We start from the raw sequence: 20,442 nt of genomic DNA, 5'->3' as shown, positions 1-20,442 counted from the left end.
GAATCTTCTCCAACACCACAGTTCAAAAGCACCAATTCTTCAGTGCTCAGCTTTCTTTATGGTCCCACTCTTCACATCCATACATGACTACTGGCAAAACCAAAGCCTTGACTATATAGACCTTTATCAACAAAGTAATGTCTCTGCTTTTTAATATGCTGTCTAGGTTTGTCATAGCTTTTCTTCCAAGGAGCAAGTATCTTTTAATTTCATGGCTGCAATCACCATCTGCAGTGATTTTGGAGCCCAGGAAAATAAAGTCTCTGTTTCTACTGTTTCCCCATCTATTTGCCATGAAGTGATGGGACCGGATGCCATGATTTTAGTTTTTTGAATGTTGAGTTTAAAGCCACCTTTTTCACTCTCCTCTTTCACTTTCATCAGGAGTCTCTTTAGTTCCTCTTCACTTTCTGCCATAAGGGTGGTGTCATCTGCATATCTGAGGTTATTGATATTTCTCCTGGCAATCTGGATCCCAGCTTGTGCCTCATAGAACTACGTGAATATATCAGGTAGTGAAGTCTGTATGCAATGAGTTCTCTAACTTATTTATTTCTTTATTTTGGAAATTACTTGTTTTGTCTTTATATTTGAATTTTTTTTTTTTTTTTTTGCTGGATATAGAATTCCAAGTTTAAAGATTTTTTTTTTCTTTCAGTATTTTGAAGATATCAGTCCATTGCCTTTTGCTATATAGTTTTTTTTTAAACCATTAAAAAGTTGAAGTATGGTTAATTTACAGTGTTTTAGTATCAGGTGACCAGCAAAGTGATTCACTTATACATATATGTATCCTTTTCCGATTCTTTCCCATATTAGGTTGTTATAAGATATGGATTGTAGTTCCCTGTGCTATACTGAGTGTTCTTGTTTACCTATTTTATATATAGTAGTTTGTATCTGCTAATTCCAGACTCCTAGTTTATCTCACCCTGGTTCGCCCCAGCCCCTTCCCTGCTATCCCTTTTAATAATTTTAAGTTTGTTTTCTATGTCTGTGAGTCTGTTTTATGCTTTGTAAATAAGTTTATTTGTAGCATTTATTTTAGATTCCACATGTAAGTGTTATCATAGGATATTTGGGTATGTCCACGTTGCTGCAAATGGCATTATTTCATTCTTTTTTATGGCTGAGTAATATTCCACTGTGTCTATGTACCATGTCTTCTTTATCCATTCATCTGTTGATGGACATTTGGGTTGTTTTCATGATTTGGCTATTGTAAATAGTACTACTGTAAAAATTGGGGTGTATATATCTTTTTGAATTAGAGTTTTATATGAATATATGCCCAGGAGTGGGATTGCAGGATCATGTGGTAACTATTTTTAGTTTTTAAGGAACTTTGAGACTGTTTACCATAGTGACTGTAAAATTTACATTCCCACCTACAGTGTAGGAGGGTTCCTTTTTCTTTACACTCTCTCCAGCATTTATTATTTGTGGACTGTTTAATGACGGCCATTCTGACTGGTGTGATACCTCATAGTAGTTCTGATTTGCATTTCTCTTAATAATTAGCAGTATTGAGCATCTTTTCATCTTTTCATGTGCCTGTTGGCCACCTGTATGTCTTCTTTGGAGAAATGTCTATTTAGGTCTTCTGCCCATTTTTAAACTTTTTTTAAAAATATTGAATTGCATGAGTTGTCTGTTTTGGAAATTAATCCCCTGTCAATAGCATCCTTTGCAAATATTTTCTTCCTGTCTGTAGGTTGTCTTTTCGTTTGTATGGTTTCCTTTGCTGTGCAAAACCATATAAGCTTGACTTAAGTCCCATTTCTTTATTCTTATTTCAATTTTTAGTTTTTCTCAGAGACAGATCCAAAAAAATCTTGCTACAGTGTATGTCCAAGAGTTTCCTGCTTAAAGAATGTTTTCCTTTAAGAGTTTTTTAGTATTCTGTCTCACATTTAGGTCTTTAATCCATTTTGAGTTCATTTTTGTTTATAGTGTTAGAGAATGTTCTGCTTTTGTTCTTTCACATGTACAATTTTCCTAGCAACACTTACTGAAGAGACTGTATTTTTTCCATTGTATGTTCTTACCACCTTTGTCATGGATTGAATGGTCATAAGTTCATGGGTTTATTTCTGGGCCCTCTGTCCTGTTTCATTGATTTGTATGTCTGTTTTAGTGCCAGCACCATGCTGTTTTGATTACTGTAGCTATATAGTATAGCCTGCTGTCAGAGAGCATGAATCCTCCAGCTCTGTTCTTCTTTCTCAAGATTGTTTTGGCTATTTAGGGTCTTTGTGTTTCCATACAAATGTAAATTTTTTTTCTATGAAAAATGTCATTGATAATTTAATAGGGGTTTGTATTGGATCGGGGCTTCCCTGGTGGCTCAGCGGTTAAAGCGCCTGCCTGCAATACAGGAGACCTGGGTTCGATCCCTGGGTCGGGAAGATCCCCTGGAAAAGGAAATGGCAACCCACTCCAGTATTCTTGCCTGGAGAATCCCATGGAGGGAGGAGCCTGGTAGGCTACAGTCCACGGGGTTGCAAAGAGTTGGACACGACTGAGCTACTTCACTTCACTAATTGAATCTGTAGATTATCTTGAGTAGTATGGTCGTTTTAACCATATTCTCCATCTTGGAGCAGTGGCTCTTTGTAGGAAATGTCTTGTGCCGTCCCTCCTTGTCACTGGGTCCCAGGTAGTGTCTGACCCGCCTTTGCGGACTTGGTCTGTGGAACTATAGTTTTCTTGTTTACGGTGTCTGCCCCCTGAAGGGTGAGGCTGGTCTCGAGGCTTGTGCCCCATTCTGGCGGGAGGGTCCAGTGCCTGACCTCTCGGGTGGAACTGGGACTTGGCCCTCTGTTAGCTGGCAGCGTCTTGGGCTGTATCCAGAGGCAGCTGTGCCCTGCGGAAGTCTTAGGCAGCTTGTCTGATTGGTGGGCCTGTGTCCCTACCCAGTTTGCTGTTTGGCCTGAGGAATCCCAGCACTGGAGTCGACCGATGTTAAACAGGGCCAGATCTTGATGCCAGAATGTCAGAGCCTCCAGGAGAGCTCTTGGAAATGAGTGCTCCCTGATGAAAATGCCAACAGTGCGGATGCCCCCTGTTTCTCCTGAAGACCCTGTGAAACCAGCAGGTTGGTCTGGCCCAGGCTCCTGTCAGATTGTTGCTTTTACCCTTGGTCCCGGTGGGTGTATGATTTTGTGTGCACCCTTTAAGAGTGATGTCTATTTCCCCCAGTCTTCTGGAGCTCCTGCAGTCAAGCCCTGCTGGCCTTCAAAGCCAAATCCTGTGGGGGCTCTTCTTCCTGGTGCTGGACCCCCGAGCTGCAGGGGCTGGCATGGGGCTCAGAGCTCTCGCTCCTCCTGTGGGAGAACCTCTGTGATATAATTAGTCTCCAGTGTGTGGGGCACCCACCTGGAGGTAAGGATTTGATTATATGGCAAATCTGTCCCTCCTGACGATCTCAATGTGGTTCCTTCTTTATGTCTTTAGTTGTAGATTTTTTTTCCTGGTAGATTTCACTCATTTTCAGTGATAGTTGCTCTGCATATTGTTGTGATTTTTGTGTGCATGTGAGATGAGGTGGGCTCAGTGTCTTTCTACTCCACCATCTTGGCCGTTTCCCCCAACCCAGTTTTTTAAATGGGCAAAAGATTTGAACAGATGATTCCTGTATGGAGTAGTGCAGCAACCAGTTCCCACTATGTAGATGATCCATCACGTCTAAAGTTTGGAATAATGACCATATTACTGGTTTAATAGTAGAGGATGTAACTCAGAAACAGCCAGGTGGAGAAGATGCATAGAACAGGGAGCAGGGAAGCGGTGCGGAGCTTCTGTGCTCGCTCCAAGTGTGCCTTCTCCCTGGGCTGTCACCAGTCCAGAAGCTCTCCAGGCTCTCTTGGCTGGTATAGTTTCTGATGAGAATTCTGCTGTATTCTCATCTTTGTTCCTCTGTATGTGGTGTGTCTTTTTTCTATGACTGCCTTCAAGATTTTCTCTTCATTTTTGCTTTTATCGGTTTAAATGCAGTGTATGTGTCAGGGTATTTTTTGTTTGTTATTTTTTAAAATTCTACTTGGAGTTTTCTGAACTTCTTGGATGTGTGATGTGGTGTCTTTTGTTTTTTTGTTAATTGTTATTTTAAAATAAACTTCAGTGTCTTCATATATTTATTTTGATTCATTTGATACACAGCCCATAGATGCGGTGTTTTCTTTTTCTCTTTGTGTTGTAACTTGGGTAATGTCTGTTGACATCTGATTTGCCGCTGCTTTTCTCAGCTAGTAGTTCATGTATTAATCAGCCCATGGAAATGACCGTTTGTCTCTAATGTGATCTTGTGGAGTTTTCACCTTGGGCACATGTGACTAGCATTCAGCAGTGAATCTGATGAGAACGCTATGTAGATTTTTTTAGGATTTCCTTCTTGTAGCTCCTTCTTGGGTGTCCTGCCCTGTAAGTTCTTTCTTCTTTATCCTTCCAGCAAGATTGTGGTGCTCTGCTTGTGTTCTCCCTCCTTGGGCCTGGGAAACTTTCTCTTTAAGGCAACAAGCTGAATCTGTGATGTGTTCGTTTCATTTGTCCGCTTTCCTCAGAGGTTTTGGTACTGTGTTGCTTGGTGTCCAGTGTCTAAAAGCAGTTGGTTTATTTGTTCTCCCTGCTGCTCACCCCCTGCAACCCCCGACTGCCAGCCAGTTTCTAAGTGTGTATAGTAAGAGGGCAAGCCTGCTTCGTTTAAATTTTGACTTCAAGTCCAGAGTGAACTAATTGTGTTTCACCTTGTTCGTTAGCCAGCCCAAGGCTCCTCTTTTGCTTTGTTTCACTTTGTCATATTCTTTGATTCTAGTTTTTCCTTCATTTATTCTTTGGCATATTTGAAAATTGGGTTATGTGTTGTAGATGATGAAATTAAAAAATTTTTGGAGGTAGTTGTCATTTTACATACGGATATGTCAACAGAGAAAACGCCTGCCTCAACAGATTAGAATGTGGTGAATTAGACATGTTTAGCAACATTCCTAAAGCTGGAGTCAGATGTAGGTGATCTGACTGAGTGTAAACTTGGCTTACAGTCCCAGGAACAACAGCTTTTAGTTCCATTATGAATTCTCCTAGCAAATGATATTTCACCAAAGAAATGGACAGTATTATGTGGAAAAATCTGGATATCAGTGACTCAGTCAAAAAGTGATTCAGAAAAGTTAGACCCTGAAGAATGAGTATTTGTTGGAAAACCTAATTATAAGTGTGTCTGTTTTCCACAAGAGTGATGTATGATAAAACTTAAATCTAAAAGAGCTTTTTAGAAAAGGATAAAATTCTAAACTGATAAAGAAGTATTTAGTTTAATTAGCAGAGTTGTTTCTTTTTTAGTTGCATATAATGGTACATCTTGGAGAAGGCAATGGCAACCCACTCCAGTACTCTTGCCTGAAAAATTCCATGGGCAGAGGAGCCTGATGGGCTGCAGTCCATGGGGTCACGAAGAGTCGGACACGACTGAGCGACTTCACTTTCACCTTTCACTTTCCTGCATTGGAGAAGGAAATGGCAACCCACTCCAGTGTTCCGGCCTGGAGAATCCCAGGGACGGCGGAGCCTGGTGGGCTGCTGTCTATGGGGTCGCACAGAGTCGGACACGGCTGAAGCGACTTAGCAGCAGCAATGGTGCATCTTACTATTGATGTTATTTTTAGATTCTGTTGAATAAGGTAGTGTATTCCTCCTCCTACTTAATTTTTTATTTTCCTATCTCTTGGTTTTCTATTATATTGTGATTTATGTATGTTTTTGAATATATGTATACCTGTGACACATATTTTTTGTGTTTTAATTTTATGTGAAACATACTGTGTCACAGATCTTATTTTCATTTCTCTTTTTACTTGACAAAATAGCCAGTCATGGTGCTCCTGTACCTTTGATTCATTCCTTTTGACTGTTGCGTGATGTTTTCTAGTATATATCTAAGCACATTTTTATTTGTCCATTCTAGTAATTTTGATTGTTAAGGCTGCCTCTAAATTCCCTACTGTAAAAAGTATCCAGTTTGTTGCAGGTATCCTCAAAGGTATTCCCTATTGACAGATGTGGGTGTTTCTCTATTAGCTCTGTACACACACACACACACACACACACACACACACACAAATGTAAACACATGTATATATGTAGTTACGTATATGTATACATATGCTGGATGTGTATATTTTTATGTTGTGTACTTATGTACAAATCACAGGAGTGGGATTACTGGGTAATAAGTATATGAAAATTCAATGTAGGTTGCTTTGCCAGATGTCTCTTCATGAAAATTCTTGTTTTTCCATATCCTCCCTCATATTCTTGGTATTCTAATTTTCTAATAATTTAATGGGGGTAACATGTTATTTTATCATCTTAATTTGCAAATTTTGATTACTGCTGAGTTAGAACATCTTTCTATATACTTGAAAAGTAGTATGTCTTCCCTTCCTGTGAATTAGGAATTGATATCCTTTCCCATTTTTTCTGTTGGAATTTCTGTCTTCTGTGTTGATTTACAAGAATTGCTTGTTTTTATGGTGATACAGCAGGCATAAATGGTCACAGCACTGGCTTTAATCTATTTGTGATTTCTTCCTTGTTTTTGATGCTGCCACTGTGTCAGATGTCCATAAAAAGTTTGAGAGGGTCCATAAATATTTTGGGGGGTCTGTATAAAGATTTGGGGGCTGCATAAAATTTCAGATATCGCTATAATATTTAGCTTGTCTACCAGTTCATATACTTGCTATGTTTGTACTTATGCTTAGATCTTCTAGCTCATTATCTTTGAATGCTGTTGATAAGCAGAGTAGAAGGAGTTCTAAGCTGTTTGTTTACATTTCCCCCCAGAATCTACCCTGAGTATGTTTTTGCCCTTTGAAATTGGGAAGAGCTGAGAGTTGGGAATTCCCTGTCAGTCCAGTGGTTAGGACCCTATGCTTCCATTGCAGGAGCCACAGGTTTGCTCTCTGGTCAGGGCACTAAGATCCTGCTTACCTCATAGATGACCAAGAGAAAAGAAAAAAAAAATTGGGAAAAAGAAACAAAAAGAAAAATCAAAGAAAGAAAAAAGGAGGAAAGAAAAGGTATGACTTAGTGACCAGAGAAATCAAGGAGTAAGTGGTATTTGTGAAAAAGGGTAGAGCACAAGTGATTTGAAGATTCCAGGCTTAGGGGCTGACATAGACCTGAAGAGATCTTTATAAACAAAAGGAAGATCTGTTCTTCAAAGTCATTCTATAATTCTTTGACTCAGCCTTTTCTAAGATTAAGAGAATTACTCTCAACTCTTCCTTTTTCTTACTAATAAAACTATATATATAGTCCACTCAAGAAGGACAGTTTTCACTCTTTTTGGAGTTTGAATGCTAAGAGATGGATGGGTTTAGAAAACTGCAAGATTAAAAAGTAGAATATGATTCATAATAGTTAGGTAATCCTAATAATTGTGAGATTTTGAGTATTCAAAATGTTAAAATTTTGGGACTTTCCTGGTGGTACAGTGGATAAGAGTCAGCCTACCAATGCAGGAGACATGAGTTTGATCCCTGGTCCAGGAAGATTCCACATACTGTGGAGCTACTGGGTCTGCCTGCCACCGCTGAGCCCGCACTCCAGAGTCTGTGCTCTGCAAGAAGAGAAGCCACCACAGGGAGAAGTCCTTGTGCAGCCATGAAGATCCAAATTAATTAATTAATTAAAAAATGTTAAAGTTTTGAAAGCTATATGCTGTTCATATGTAATTGAATAAATACTCCTATCTGTAAAAAAAAAAAAAAATACTGGCCTTAAGATACCTGCTTGAGCACCCAGTGACCTGCTGTACCAGTGTAAAATAAAATTTGTCTATCCCAGATCTGCTCTTCAGCATCCTTCAGTCACAGACTGGGATCACAGAGCACCCTGGGCAGCTCATCCATGTGTCCTCAGGAGGGACTGTCACCCCTCTTCCTTCTTCATCAGACGGAGCAAGATGGACTTCGTTCCAAAAGGAGAACTACCGAATCCCCACATTTAAGAGATTTCTCCTTCTTCTGAGTCTGGGACAGTAAAGGCTTGACAAATCCAGTGCAGTCTATGCCAGGATACTATAGGTGATGAAACGCCGAGCTTGTGCAACATTGAGACTTTATAACTTACTTAAAACCTCACATTCTAAGATGGTACTTATGCCCAGGAAACTTTTCTTGAAGGGAGTGGATAAATTTTCATTTGCAGTTTAATTGTCGTGTATCATCAATAAGGACTGGATTTGCATACCAGTAACAGAAAACTCGGTAAATATTGGCTTAAGCAAGTGAGGATTTGCCTTTCTCATGTAATGTGAAGTCCAGAGAGAGACAATTCATGGCTGATGCAATTGCTGGAGAAAGTTACCAAGGAACTCATATCCTGTCTTCTTGGCCTATGGTTGTTGTCTTTATGGTCACAAGATGGCTGTTGTATCTCTGGAGACTTCATGGAGTTTTTGGAAGGAAGAACGGAGAGGGATAAAGGGAAATTGCTTTTTGTAAGGCTTTGCATATCTTTGGTGGACTGTATCCTCTCAAGAGATTGATAACCACCTTTCCTTGGCCAGAACATGTGGCATAGTTGGTGTGACTTGATATTTAACTTATCGTATGTGAAAGTAGTATGGAATAGTGATTGAGAACATGCACCTGAGTTTGAAAATTTGGCTGTGTTACTTCCTAGCTCTGTGACTTTAACATCACTTATGTCAGTTTCCTTATCTATAAAGGATTGAGTTAATGTATGTCATTATTTAAGTGGACATGCATAGCTTGTGTTAAGTATTAGTTCTCATTAGCATCTTCACTGCCTGGAAGAGTTATTGACATTGTAACTGTAAATTTATCACTCAGGAAATTAGTTTTCTTTGAGATAGAAAATAAAAGAGCATTTAAATGGGTAGGTCTTATGTGTCTGGTACCAGGGATGATCGAAAAGACGGTAGAACTTAATTGCTTTTGTGATTGCACCACACTGTGAAAAGTTACAGACTTTTGAATATATTGGGGTCAGTTAAATTATTCATTTCATTCATTTTAGAACTTGATGGCCCACAAATTATTCTTTTACCAGCAATCCACTAAAGTTCATTCAGCCCAATAGAAATTTCATCTCTCATCAGTAAAAAGTTTGAAGACTTACCTGTGTACTGAAATATGATTTTGTTGATACTGTTATGACTTTTTCCAATTTGTAATTACTCTGCTTAAAAAATGTATTAATTATTTTTCTATTTGTTTTTAGCCCCATCTGCTTTGATATGATTGAGGAAGCATACATGACGAAGTGTGGTCACAGCTTTTGGTAAGATAATTTTATTTAGTGAAATTGTCTTCTGGCAGTTTTTAACTTGTGTGTAAATGTAGCCAGTGAGAAGTTGCATTTTATAGTTACTGTTGGTTATTTTGAATCATATTTCCTTGACTGATACACCTTTATAGGTTTGACTTCTCAAGGCAAACGTGGTTAATGGTGTTGTTTCTGTGAAATACTTTGATTTAGCATGAAATCAAATATGAAATTATAATTAATAAACTGGGTTTATTAACTGTTTAAAGAGCTTTGACTGTTGTTTTAGGAAACTGGAGGGCCCTGGGTATCAGAATGAAGCATGAAACACCTTTAACTCACTCATGGGGGTCAGATGTGAGGGTCATTAAAACAGGCTAGCAGGTCATTGAAAAAGGATATTAGAGGATTAAAAAGTTCTGGTCCTTTAGCACTGTGCTCAGGGCTGTCTTTAGGTTATATGTCACATAAATTTCTGTTTTTTGAAAGAGTTTCAGTTGTGATGAAATACACATATCATAAAATTTACCATCTTAACCATTTTTAAGTGAGTAATGTTGAATATTGTTCACATTGTTGTGCAGTCAGTCTCAGAATGTTTTCATCTTGCAAAACAGAAACTATCCTTACTAAATAAGTCCCCGTATCCCTCTTCCCCCAACCTCTGCCAGTCACCATTCTACTTTCTGTGGTTTTTGACTTCTCTGGATGCCTCATATAAGTGAAATCAACCAGTATCTGATTTTTGTGACTGGCTCATTTCACTTAGTGTAGTGTGCTCGGGTTTCATCCATGTTGCAGCACGTGTTACAGTTTCCTTCCTTTTTGAGGTTGAATGACATTTAACTGCATGTATGGTTGGCCCTACATATCTGCAGGTTCAGCATCTGTGGGTTTAACCAGTTAGGGTTCAGAAGTATTTGAAAAAAATTCCAGAAAACTCTAAAAAGAGAAACTTGAATTTGCAGCTCACTGGCAACTATTTCCATAGTATTTACATCATATTAGATATTATAAGTGATCTAGAGATGATTTAAAATATACAGGAGGATGTGCAGTAAGCTATATGCTAATACTGTGCTATTTTGTATAAGGGACTTGAGCATCCTTGGATTTTGGATCCATGGAGGTCCTGGAAGCAGTTCCCTGTGGATACTGAGGGATGACTGCATATATCATACTTCGTGTGTTCATCTCTCTGTGGACATTGGCGTTGCTTTCATCTGTTGGAACTATGGTTAATAATGCTGCTTTGAACACTGCTGTATAAATAGCCTTTTGAAATCCTGCTTTCAGTTCTTTCAGGTGTTTACCTGGAAGTAGAGTTGCTGGATCATGTGTTAAATCCGTTTCATCATCTGTAGAACCACCATACTGTTTTTCCTACCTGCAGTACAATTTTACGTTCCCCTCAACAGTGTGCAAGGCTTCCAGTTTGTCTGCATCCTCTCCAGTACTTGTTATTTTCTGGTTTGGTTCTTTTTTTTTTTTTTAAATAGTGGTCATCCTAATGAGTATGTAATTTCTGTATGTTTAATTTCTTTAGTTTGTTTATTTACCTATTTGATTCGGGGTGATATAGTCTACTTGTAATCATCTTTCTAAATTATTTACACTGTTTATTTAATATTTCTGTTGTGTTCTAGTATACCCAACAGGTATACCTGCTTCTTTAACAACCCAGTAACAACCGTTTTGCTCCCAGGTGTAGCAAACAAAAATGTCTCCAGCCATTGCCAGATATCCCTTAGGAGACAAAATTGCCCTTAGTTGAGCATCCTGATGTAAAGCTAAAAGAGCAAGGTCTTGAAGTCGATGGATCAGGAATCTAGTTCTGGGTTCTGGGTCTAAAATTTACCTTTGTCAAGTCATTCAGCCTATCTTCTGCTGCTCTCCAACGCTCAACCCCCGTTGTCTTCATGTCCCATGACCTCTTCTTCTTTCACAGATTTGAAAGTGAAGTGTGAAACAGGTTGTAAAGTGAGATTTTCATTTTCCCTAACTGCCCTCCTCTAACTTATAATTTACTGTGGCATTTTAAAAAAACTTAAGAGTCTGGCAAATCAGTTCAGAGATCTTGTTTCACTAAGTTGTGAAATATAATAAATTACGGATCGACTTTATAACTAGACAGTCCTACCCTTTTCAGTGAGTCCTGTAATCTTCATGGTATGTCTTTAGGTCATTGTTGGGAAGCTCCATTGTTTTCTTAAATACCCTTTTTTTTCTTTCAAATAAAAATAAAGTTTAGATCCTTGTTACAGTTCAAGTTACTGTGTTACACTTTGATGTGATTATGTTTTAAAATACCTGCCAGAGAGCAGGTTTTGGTAGGATAGAGATAATAACATTGGCAGGAGCCAATAAACCTGGAGTCTGACAATCTAAGTCCAGGCTTGATAGACTATGAAATATTTTTGTGGTGGTGGTGGTTTAGTTGGTAGGTCATGTCCGACTCTTGCAACCCCATGGACGGAGGAGCCTGGCAGGCTACAGTCCATGGGATTCTCTAGGCAAGAATACTAGAGTGGGTTGCCATTTCCTTCTCCAGGGGATCTTCCCAACCCAGGAATTGAACCTGGGTATCCTGCATTGTAGGCAGATTCTTTACCAACTGAGCTACAGGAGAAGCGCCTAAATATTTTGTACTTTTGTTTAAAGCAAAAGCTCATAATTATTTACTTTATCTAATATGTGAGGCCTATGGAACTTTAGTCATGAACAGTAGCCTATTGTATCAACTCTTTGCCAAGTTGAACCCTGGGGCTGGTAACCTCGAGTCAAGCTGTATGCCACTTCAAGGCTCAATCCAGATTATTAACACTAAATCAGATTGAGCCACATTAACTGTTTATCCCTGGTCCCACTTATAAATGATAAGTCTTTCCTGGTAACACATTGGAGACCATATAGCAGGAAGTCCTTTCTCTTTATTCATTCCCACTTCACAGTGAATCTGCTATTAATATTAGCTATAGTCTAACTTACTCAGTGATACCATTTTAAAAACTGGCTTCTGTATCATACAGAGATAAGGCTTGCTCTTTCTCTTTCCCCCTTGCGGTCTCCAGGTTGTCCCCTGTCCCCTGCTTCTCTGACCACATGTATATCAATTGCTGATTTTTTATTTTGCTTTATCACAAATTAGTTATAATTAATAGGGTCCCTTAGTGTTGTCATCACAGCATACCTGTGATCAAGCCTGAGGGTCAGTTTGTCTGTTGGGACTTTTGACTAATCCTCCATCTTGTGCTTTACTAGTACCAGGTTGTTATATGCAACCACTGGTACTATCTGTTCTTTCTGTACCCCCTTCTTTTTTGAGAATTTTCTAATTACTCAGTTTTCTTTATCTGTTCATCCCTGTTGACTCAGACAGAAAAATCTATTATATTTTGTAGATAGGTATCGAGACCTTCCCTGGTGGCTCAGACGGTAAAGCGTCTGCCTACAATGTGGGAGACCCGGGTTCAATCCTTGGATCGGGAAGATCTCCTGGAGAAGGAAATGGCAACCCACTCCATTATTCTTGCCTGAAAAATCCCATGGATGGAGGAGCCTGCTAGGCTACAGTCCATGGGGTCGCAGAGTTGGACACGACTGAGCGACTTCACTTCACTTCAAGCACTTAACAGGAGAAAGAGAACAACTATATCCATCTGTGGAGAAATAGTCATTCTTTGTGATCAGATCTACACTTATTAGGGAACACAGGTACCCATTTATGTCAGCACACTGTGGTACTAAGATTTTTTTAACAGTTGCAGTGTGAGTAGCTATTGAAAAAATATATATCCTTCTTATCTCTTTATGCTCACCTATTTTGATTGCTAGTTTAGGTACTTTCTCTTCTTTTGGAATCCACAACATTGCGTTTGGACTTGTGATGGTCAGGTAGATAGATGAATGAGAATGAATTAGAGTTATTGTGATAGGGCTTCTCAGGCAACACTAGTGGTAAAGAACCTGCCTGCCAGTGCAGTAGATATCAGTCGCAGGTTCAGTCTCTGCGTTGGGAAGATTCCCAGGAGGAGGGCTGGCTACCCACTCCAGTCTTCTTGCCCGGAGAATCCCCATGGTCAGAGAAGCCCAGTGCCTACAGTCCGTAGGGTTGCGAAGAGTCGAACATGACTGAAGCGACTTGGCATGCATGCATGTGATAAGAAATACTGAAACTTTCTAGGAGTATTTTATATGACCCAGAAGGCAACAGAAGTATGTCTCTTTTTTGTTTATATCTGTTTTTTCATGTATTCAACATTTATTGAGTTCCAGCTCTTCAGTGGGATATTAGGCTGGATACTGAGGGTAGAGAGATAAATGAAACAAATCTCTGCTTTTAATTAGCAAATAGAAGAGCTGCTCTGAGACATATACACAGATTAAATACAGAATAAGATAGCAAATTTGAAAAACTCAGCAGTGGCCACAGGACTGGAAAAGGTCAGTTTTCATTCAAATCCCAAAGAAAGGCAATGCCAAAGAGTGCTCAAACTATCACACAATTGCACTCATTTCACATGCTAGTAAAGTAATGCTCAAAATTCTCCAAGCCAGGCTTCAGCAATACATGAACTGTGAATTTCCAGACGTTCAAGCTGGTTTTAGAAAAGGCAGAGGAACCAGAGATCAAATTGCCAGCATTTGCTGGATCATCGAAAAAGCAAGAGAGTTCCAGAAAAACATCTATTTCTGCTTTATTGACTATGCCAAAGCCTTTGATTGTGTGGATCACAATAAATTGTGGAAAATTCTTAAAGAGATGGGAATACCACATCACCTGACCTGACTCTTGAGGAATCTGTATGCAGGTCAGGAAGCAACCGTCACAACTGGACATGGAACAACAGACTGGTTCCAAATAGCAAGAGCACGTCAAGGCTGTATATTGTCACCCTGCTTATTTAACTTATATGCAGAGTACATCATGAGAAACGCTGGGCTGGATGAAGCACAAACTGGAATCAAGATTGCTGGGAGAAATATCAATCACCTCAGATATGCAGATGACACCACCATTATGGCAGAAAGTGAAGAGCCTCTTGATGAAAGTGAAAGAGGAGAGTGAAAAAGTTGGCTTAAAGCTCAACATTCAGAAAACTAAGATCATGGCATCTGGTCCCATCACTTCATGGCAAATAGATGGGGAAACAGTGGAAACAGTGGCTGACTTTATTTTTCTGGGCTCCAAAATCACTGCAGATGGTGATTGCAGCCATGAAATTAAAAGATGCTTACTCCTTGGAAGGAAAGTTATGACCAGCCTAGACTGAATATTAAAAAGCAGAGACATTACTTTGTCCACAAAGGTCCGTCTAGTCAAGGCTATGGTTTTCCAGTGGTCATGTATGGATGTGAGAGTTGGACTGTGAAGAAAGCTGAGTGCCAAAGAATTGATGCTTTTGAACTGTGGTGTTGGAGAAGACTCTTGAGAGTCCGTTGGACTGCAAGGAGATCCAACCAGTCCATCCTAAAGGAGATCAGTCCTGGGTGTTCATTGGTAGGACTGATTCTGAAGCTGCAACTCCAATACTTTGGCCACCTGATGTGAAGAGCTGACTCATTTGAAAAGACCCTGATGCTGGGAAAGACTGAGGGCAGGAGGAGAAAGGGACGACAGGGAATGAGATGGTTGGATGGCATCACCGACTCAATGGACATGGGTTTGGGTGAACTCCGGGAGTCGGTGATGGACAGGGAGGCCTGGCGTGCTGTGGTTCATGGGGTCGCAAAGAGTCGAACACGACTGAGTGAGTGAACTGAACTGAAGACAGTTACTATTTCTCAAGCTAGAGGGAATGTACCTGAGGTGGTAGTGCGGTAGTAGATGTTATAGAATAAAATTGATTCATCTTGTTATCACTGCACTTTTGTGTAGTGGGATGTAATTTGATACATTTAAATTTTATAGTATAGATCGATATTATCAAGTACAGGGCAGAAAAGTCATTTGAGCTTCTGTTTCTGGTTGTGTCCTAGACTTCTTTTTTTCCTTCTGGGAGAGGATGGTATGGTAATAAGCTTAATGAGAAGAGATATGATTTGGGGGTTGAAGAAAGGAGAGGGGACTTTTCTACTGGATTCAGGAATTTGTATGTTGACAAACTCTCTGTCTTAACAATTTAGTTTATTCTTATCATTTTATTTGCTTATTTTCTAACTAGCATTTCTTTTTAAAAGCTATTTGCTATAACCCCAGATGTCCTCCTTCTGCTTGTCTCTCAGCCCCTGTCTCCCACCTTTAATAACCTTCTCAGATTCCCTCCTTCATGACTTGCTTTATGTGAACATGCAGGTGTCTTTTATTTCCTCATGGTCACACCGAGTGGCCTGCCGGATCTTAGTTCCCCATCCAGGGGTCTAACCTGGGACACAGCAGTAAAGTGCAGAGTTCTTATCACTGTACCTCCAGGGAATTCCCTGTAGTTTTGTTATTTTTTTTTGTAAAGATTAAGTCTTGTCTTGTGGGCAAGTATTCTGGTAATATTAATTCATTTCCTTTTCCCTTAAGCAGACTATAAATGTTTCCATGTTGGAACTTTTAATCTATTGTATTTGCATATCTTCTTTATGCTTTTCCCTTGCAATAAAAATAAAAACAATTTAGCATTAAAATGAGAAAAATACAATTTCTTTCATTGAAATTTCCATGTGGGAAATTTTTCTTCCTATATGGAATCTATCTTGTGGTAATATGGTATTCCTGGCCTGGTCACAGTTGCAGGGGGTGATGATATTGTTTTTGGAACACTGTGCACATCATTTGTTGAGTATGTGAGTACCTATTATATGCCAGACGTTTAATCTCTAGGTCCCTGTGCTGTGCCAGAGACCACCGTTACATTGATTGTCTGTCATGTCCTCCTTTTTTGCTTGTCTTCCAGTAACAAATGTGAGATGAGAAAGTAGATAATAACTAGAACAGAGCAACCTGATAGTTGTAGGTTTTTGTTTTGATAAGGTGGAAGAAAGTAGGCAGATGCAAGAATCTCCTCAGTTTATGAAGGTGAAGTAAATTTATAGTAATTTGGACTCAGAATAAAACAGGTACTATCAGTGGATAACCAACAGGGACCTACCATATATCAGAGGGAACTCTGCTCAATATTACAAAACAACCTAATGGGAAAAGAATTTGAAAAAGAGTAGATACATATATATGTGTAATTGAATTACTTTGTTGTTCACCTGAAACTAAAACAACAGTGTTAATCAACTATACTCCAACATAAAATAAAATGTTAAAAAAAGAGATATTGTCTTTTTTAGGAATCACCTTTATACATAAGTCACTCTAATAAAATTTTAGAAGTAACCTTTTTTTTTCCTGATTATTAGGAGCAGTACATGTTTACTATAGAAACTGTAGACACTGCCAAAGAAAAAATTTCCCATAGTTATATGACCCAGAGGCACATACTGCTAACATTATGGTGAATGTCTTTTCTGATTTATATTAAATGTACACATTTAAATGCACACAGTGTTGGTGTGGAGTCTTTAGGGTTTTTTTTTTTTTACAGAGTATCATGTCATCTGCATACAATGACAGTTTTACCTCTTTTACTTTTACCTTCTATTTCTTTTTCTTGTCTGATTGCTATGACTAAAACTATTAGAACTAATAAATGAATTCAGCCAAGTAGCAGGGTAGAAGATCAGTATGCAGGAATCTGTTGAGTTTCTTTACACTAACAATGAAATGTCAGAAAGAGAAAGTAAAAACAAGACAATCCCATTTAAAATCTCATTAAAGAAATTAAAATACCTAGGAATAAACTTAACCAAACTGCAGTCCATGGGGTTGCAAAGAGTTGGACATGACTGAGTGACTGAACAACAACAAAAAAGAATAATGAAAGATCTATATGCTGAGAATGATAAAACATTGATAAGGGAAAGATGATACAAAGAAGTGGAAGGATATTCCCTGCTTTTGGATTGAAAGAATTAATACTGTTATAATGGCCACACTGCCCAAAGCGATCTAAATATTTAATGGGATCCCTGTCAAATTATCCATGGCATTTTTCACAGAGCTAGGACAAATAATCCTAAAATTTATATGGAACCACTAAAGACCTAGACTTGCCAAAGCAATTCTGAAGAAAAACAGCAAAGCTCAAAGCATAACCCTCCCAGACTTTGGATAGTACTACAAAGTTACAGTAATCAAAACAGCATGGTGTTGGCACAAAAACAGAAGTATGGACCAATGGAACAGCACAGAGAGCTCAGAAATAAACCCACATGTATGTGGTCAATTAATCCTAACAAAGGAAGCAAGAATATACAATGGAGAAAAGGCAGTTTCTTCAGCAGGTGGTGTTGGGAAAGCTGAACAGCTGCATGTAAATCTATGAAATTAGAACACTCCCTTATACCATACACAAAAATAAACTCAAAATGACTTAGAGACTTAAATATAAGACACGATACCATAAATGTTGTAGAGGAGAGCATAGGCAAACACTCTTTGACATAAGTTACACTAATGTTATCTTAGTTCAGTCTACCAAGGCAAAAGATAAAAAATAAAAGCAGACATAAATAGACGGGACCTAATCAAACTTATATGCTTTTGCACAGCAAAGGAAACCATAAACAAAATGAAAAAACAACGTATAGACTGGGAGAAAATATTTATTTGCAAATGATGTGACCAACAAGGGCTTAACTTCCAAAATAAACAGGCAGGTCATGAATCTCAGTGTCCAAAAAAAAAAAAAGGCCCAGTTAAAAAATGGGCAGAATATCTGAATAAACATTTCTCCAAAGAAGACATATAGAGGGCCATCAACTGGGTGATGAAATCCTCCATATTGCTAATTAATAGAGAAATGCAGATCATAACTGCAGTGAAGTATCAGTATCATCTCACATTGGTCAGAATGGCCATCATCAAAAAGTCTAAAAATAAGTAGTTGCTGGAGAGGGTGTGGAGAAAAAGGAACCCTCCTACTCTGTTGGTAGAAAGGTAAATGGGTGCGGCCACTGTGGAAAACAGTCTGGAGATTCCTGAAGACACTAAAAACAGAGTTACCATATGATCCTACAGTCATACTCCTAGGCACATCTCCTGAGAAAATGCTACTTCAAAAAGATACATACACTCTAATGTGCATAGCAGCACTATTTACAGTAGCTAAGACAGGGAAGCTGAAATACCCTGAAATATCCATCAACCAATGATAAGGGAATAAAGAAGATTTGGTATTTATTCAGTGGAATATTACTCAGCCATTAAAAGTAAAACATTTGCATTTTAGCTACATGGGTGGACCTAGAGATCATTGTACTAAGTGAAGTAAGTCAGGCAGAGAAAGGCAAATACCACTTATAAGTGGAATCTAAAAAAATAAGACAACTTATTTATAAGAGAAAGAGACTGACAGACCTAGAAAACAACTTACGGTTACCAAAAGGGAAAAGGGATGGGAGGGATAAATTGAGTGTGAGATTACTAGATACACTACATTGTATATAAAATAAACAACAAGGATTTACTGTTGTTTAGTTCACAGAACTATATTCAGTACCTTGTAATAACCTGTAATGGAAAAGAATCTGAAGTTGCTTGTGTGAAACTATTGTTTCACACAAAATATTGTAAATCAACTACAATTTAATGAAATTTAAAAATTTAAAGAAATGTACACATACACAATTTTTTAAAACAGAAATGGAATTGTATCCACTGTGTTAAAGATTATTTTTATTCAGTAACATAGTGAAAGTGAAAGTCGCTCAGTTGTGTTCGACTCTTTGCGACCCCATGGACTACACAGTCCATGGGATTCTCCAGGACAGAATACTAGAGTGGGTAGCCATTCCCTTCTCCAGGGGAGTCTTTCCAACCCAGGGATCAAACCCAGGTCTCCTGCATTGCAGGCGGATTCTTTACCAGCTGAGCCACAAGGGAAGCCCAAGAATACTGAAGTGAGTATCCTACCCTTCTCCAGTGGATTTTCCTGACCCAGGAGTTGATCCGGGGTCTCCTGCATTGCAGGTGGATTCTTTACCGACTGAGCTATCAGGGAAGCCCTAGTAATGTAATGATTATTTTCTTAGTGTCAGTTTGATATTTTTTCGCTATTTAGTTGAATGACATTTTGAAAGTTTTTATTATAAGGCAATATACAGTTGTAAAAAGCCAAACATTACAGAAATAAATAATCTGAGAAGGGAGAAATTTATCATAATCTTATTTCTCTAGCTATGCCTGTAATAGTTATTATTTTTCATGGCTTATAGTTACATATTATGATATGATTTTTATTGGCTCTATACATTGGATTGATGTTTACAAATTTATGTGGTCAATTTCCTAATGTTTTGGTTGCTTCTAATTTATTTTGCTGTTTACAAATAACTTTGAATTGAACATTTTTCTACTTATATACATTTGCTTATTTCCTAAAGATAAATTCCAGGAAGTAATATCACTGCATCAAAGAGGTTACACAGCCTTAAGAATTTTCCATACAATTTGTCTTCTAGAAAGTTATGGTAGTTAAATTTCCTACAACAGCCTGTGAAATTATTCATTTGTACATGTACTCCTAACTCTGATAGCCTTTTGTTTATTTTTCTATTCTGATTGGTAAAAGGTAATATATAATTTTAAATCAGTTTATCATCCTAGTGAAGGTGGTATTTTCCATGCTTATTGACTAATTTTTCATTTGTTGATTTTTATGTTCTTCTTTTATTTTCTTTTTATTTGAATGAGCTTTTCTTGTATTAAGGATATCAGAACTCCAAGAACACAGTCTGTTTGCTTAACTAAATTGTAGGCTTTTGTTTTTCTTGCTGTTGTTATGTACCGTTTAAATTGCATAAACTTACCTTTTAAATTTTATATCCAGTAGGCTTGTTATTTAAGTTTATTTTTAAATAACTTTTGTATACTATTATCTAATAAATGTCCTATGTACTTTTTTTATGATATAAAAGTATAAGCTGAAATTAACTTGATAACTGCTAGATTGCTTATGTTGAAAATAAGGAATAGAAAACTAATAGGCATTATTTTGTGACCAGTTTACTAATTAGTCACTGATTTAATGAAGCCTATTTTATTTTTTCTTTGTTAATAGCTACAAGTGTATTCATCAGAGTTTGGAGGATAATAATAGATGTCCCAAG

General features: G+C 38.1%; 1 protein-coding gene across 5 annotated transcripts in view; it reads left to right on the top strand.

Annotated features, from left to right (window-relative positions):
• The window catches only part of COP1 (COP1 E3 ubiquitin ligase), a 220,594-nt gene that overhangs the window by 14,149 nt on the left and 186,003 nt on the right, over nt 1-20,442 (top strand). For all 5 annotated transcript variants that reach the window (XM_061160778.1, XM_061160776.1, XM_061160777.1 and 2 more), the window contains exons 2-3: nt 9,250-9,309; nt 20,394-20,442. The exon at nt 20,394-20,442 is cut by the window's right edge and continues 49 nt beyond it. In XM_061160778.1, the coding sequence (XP_061016761.1) occupies nt 9,250-9,309; nt 20,394-20,442 (109 nt within the window). The remainder of the gene's footprint in view (nt 1-9,249; nt 9,310-20,393) is intronic.

The sequence above is a fragment of the Dama dama genome, chromosome 14, assembly GCF_033118175.1.
Source record: "Dama dama isolate Ldn47 chromosome 14, ASM3311817v1, whole genome shotgun sequence".
Classification (NCBI taxonomy): Eukaryota; Metazoa; Chordata; class Mammalia; order Artiodactyla; family Cervidae; genus Dama; species Dama dama.
Note: the sequence above shows the minus strand (reverse complement) of the source record. Positions and strands in the feature narration are given on the sequence as shown.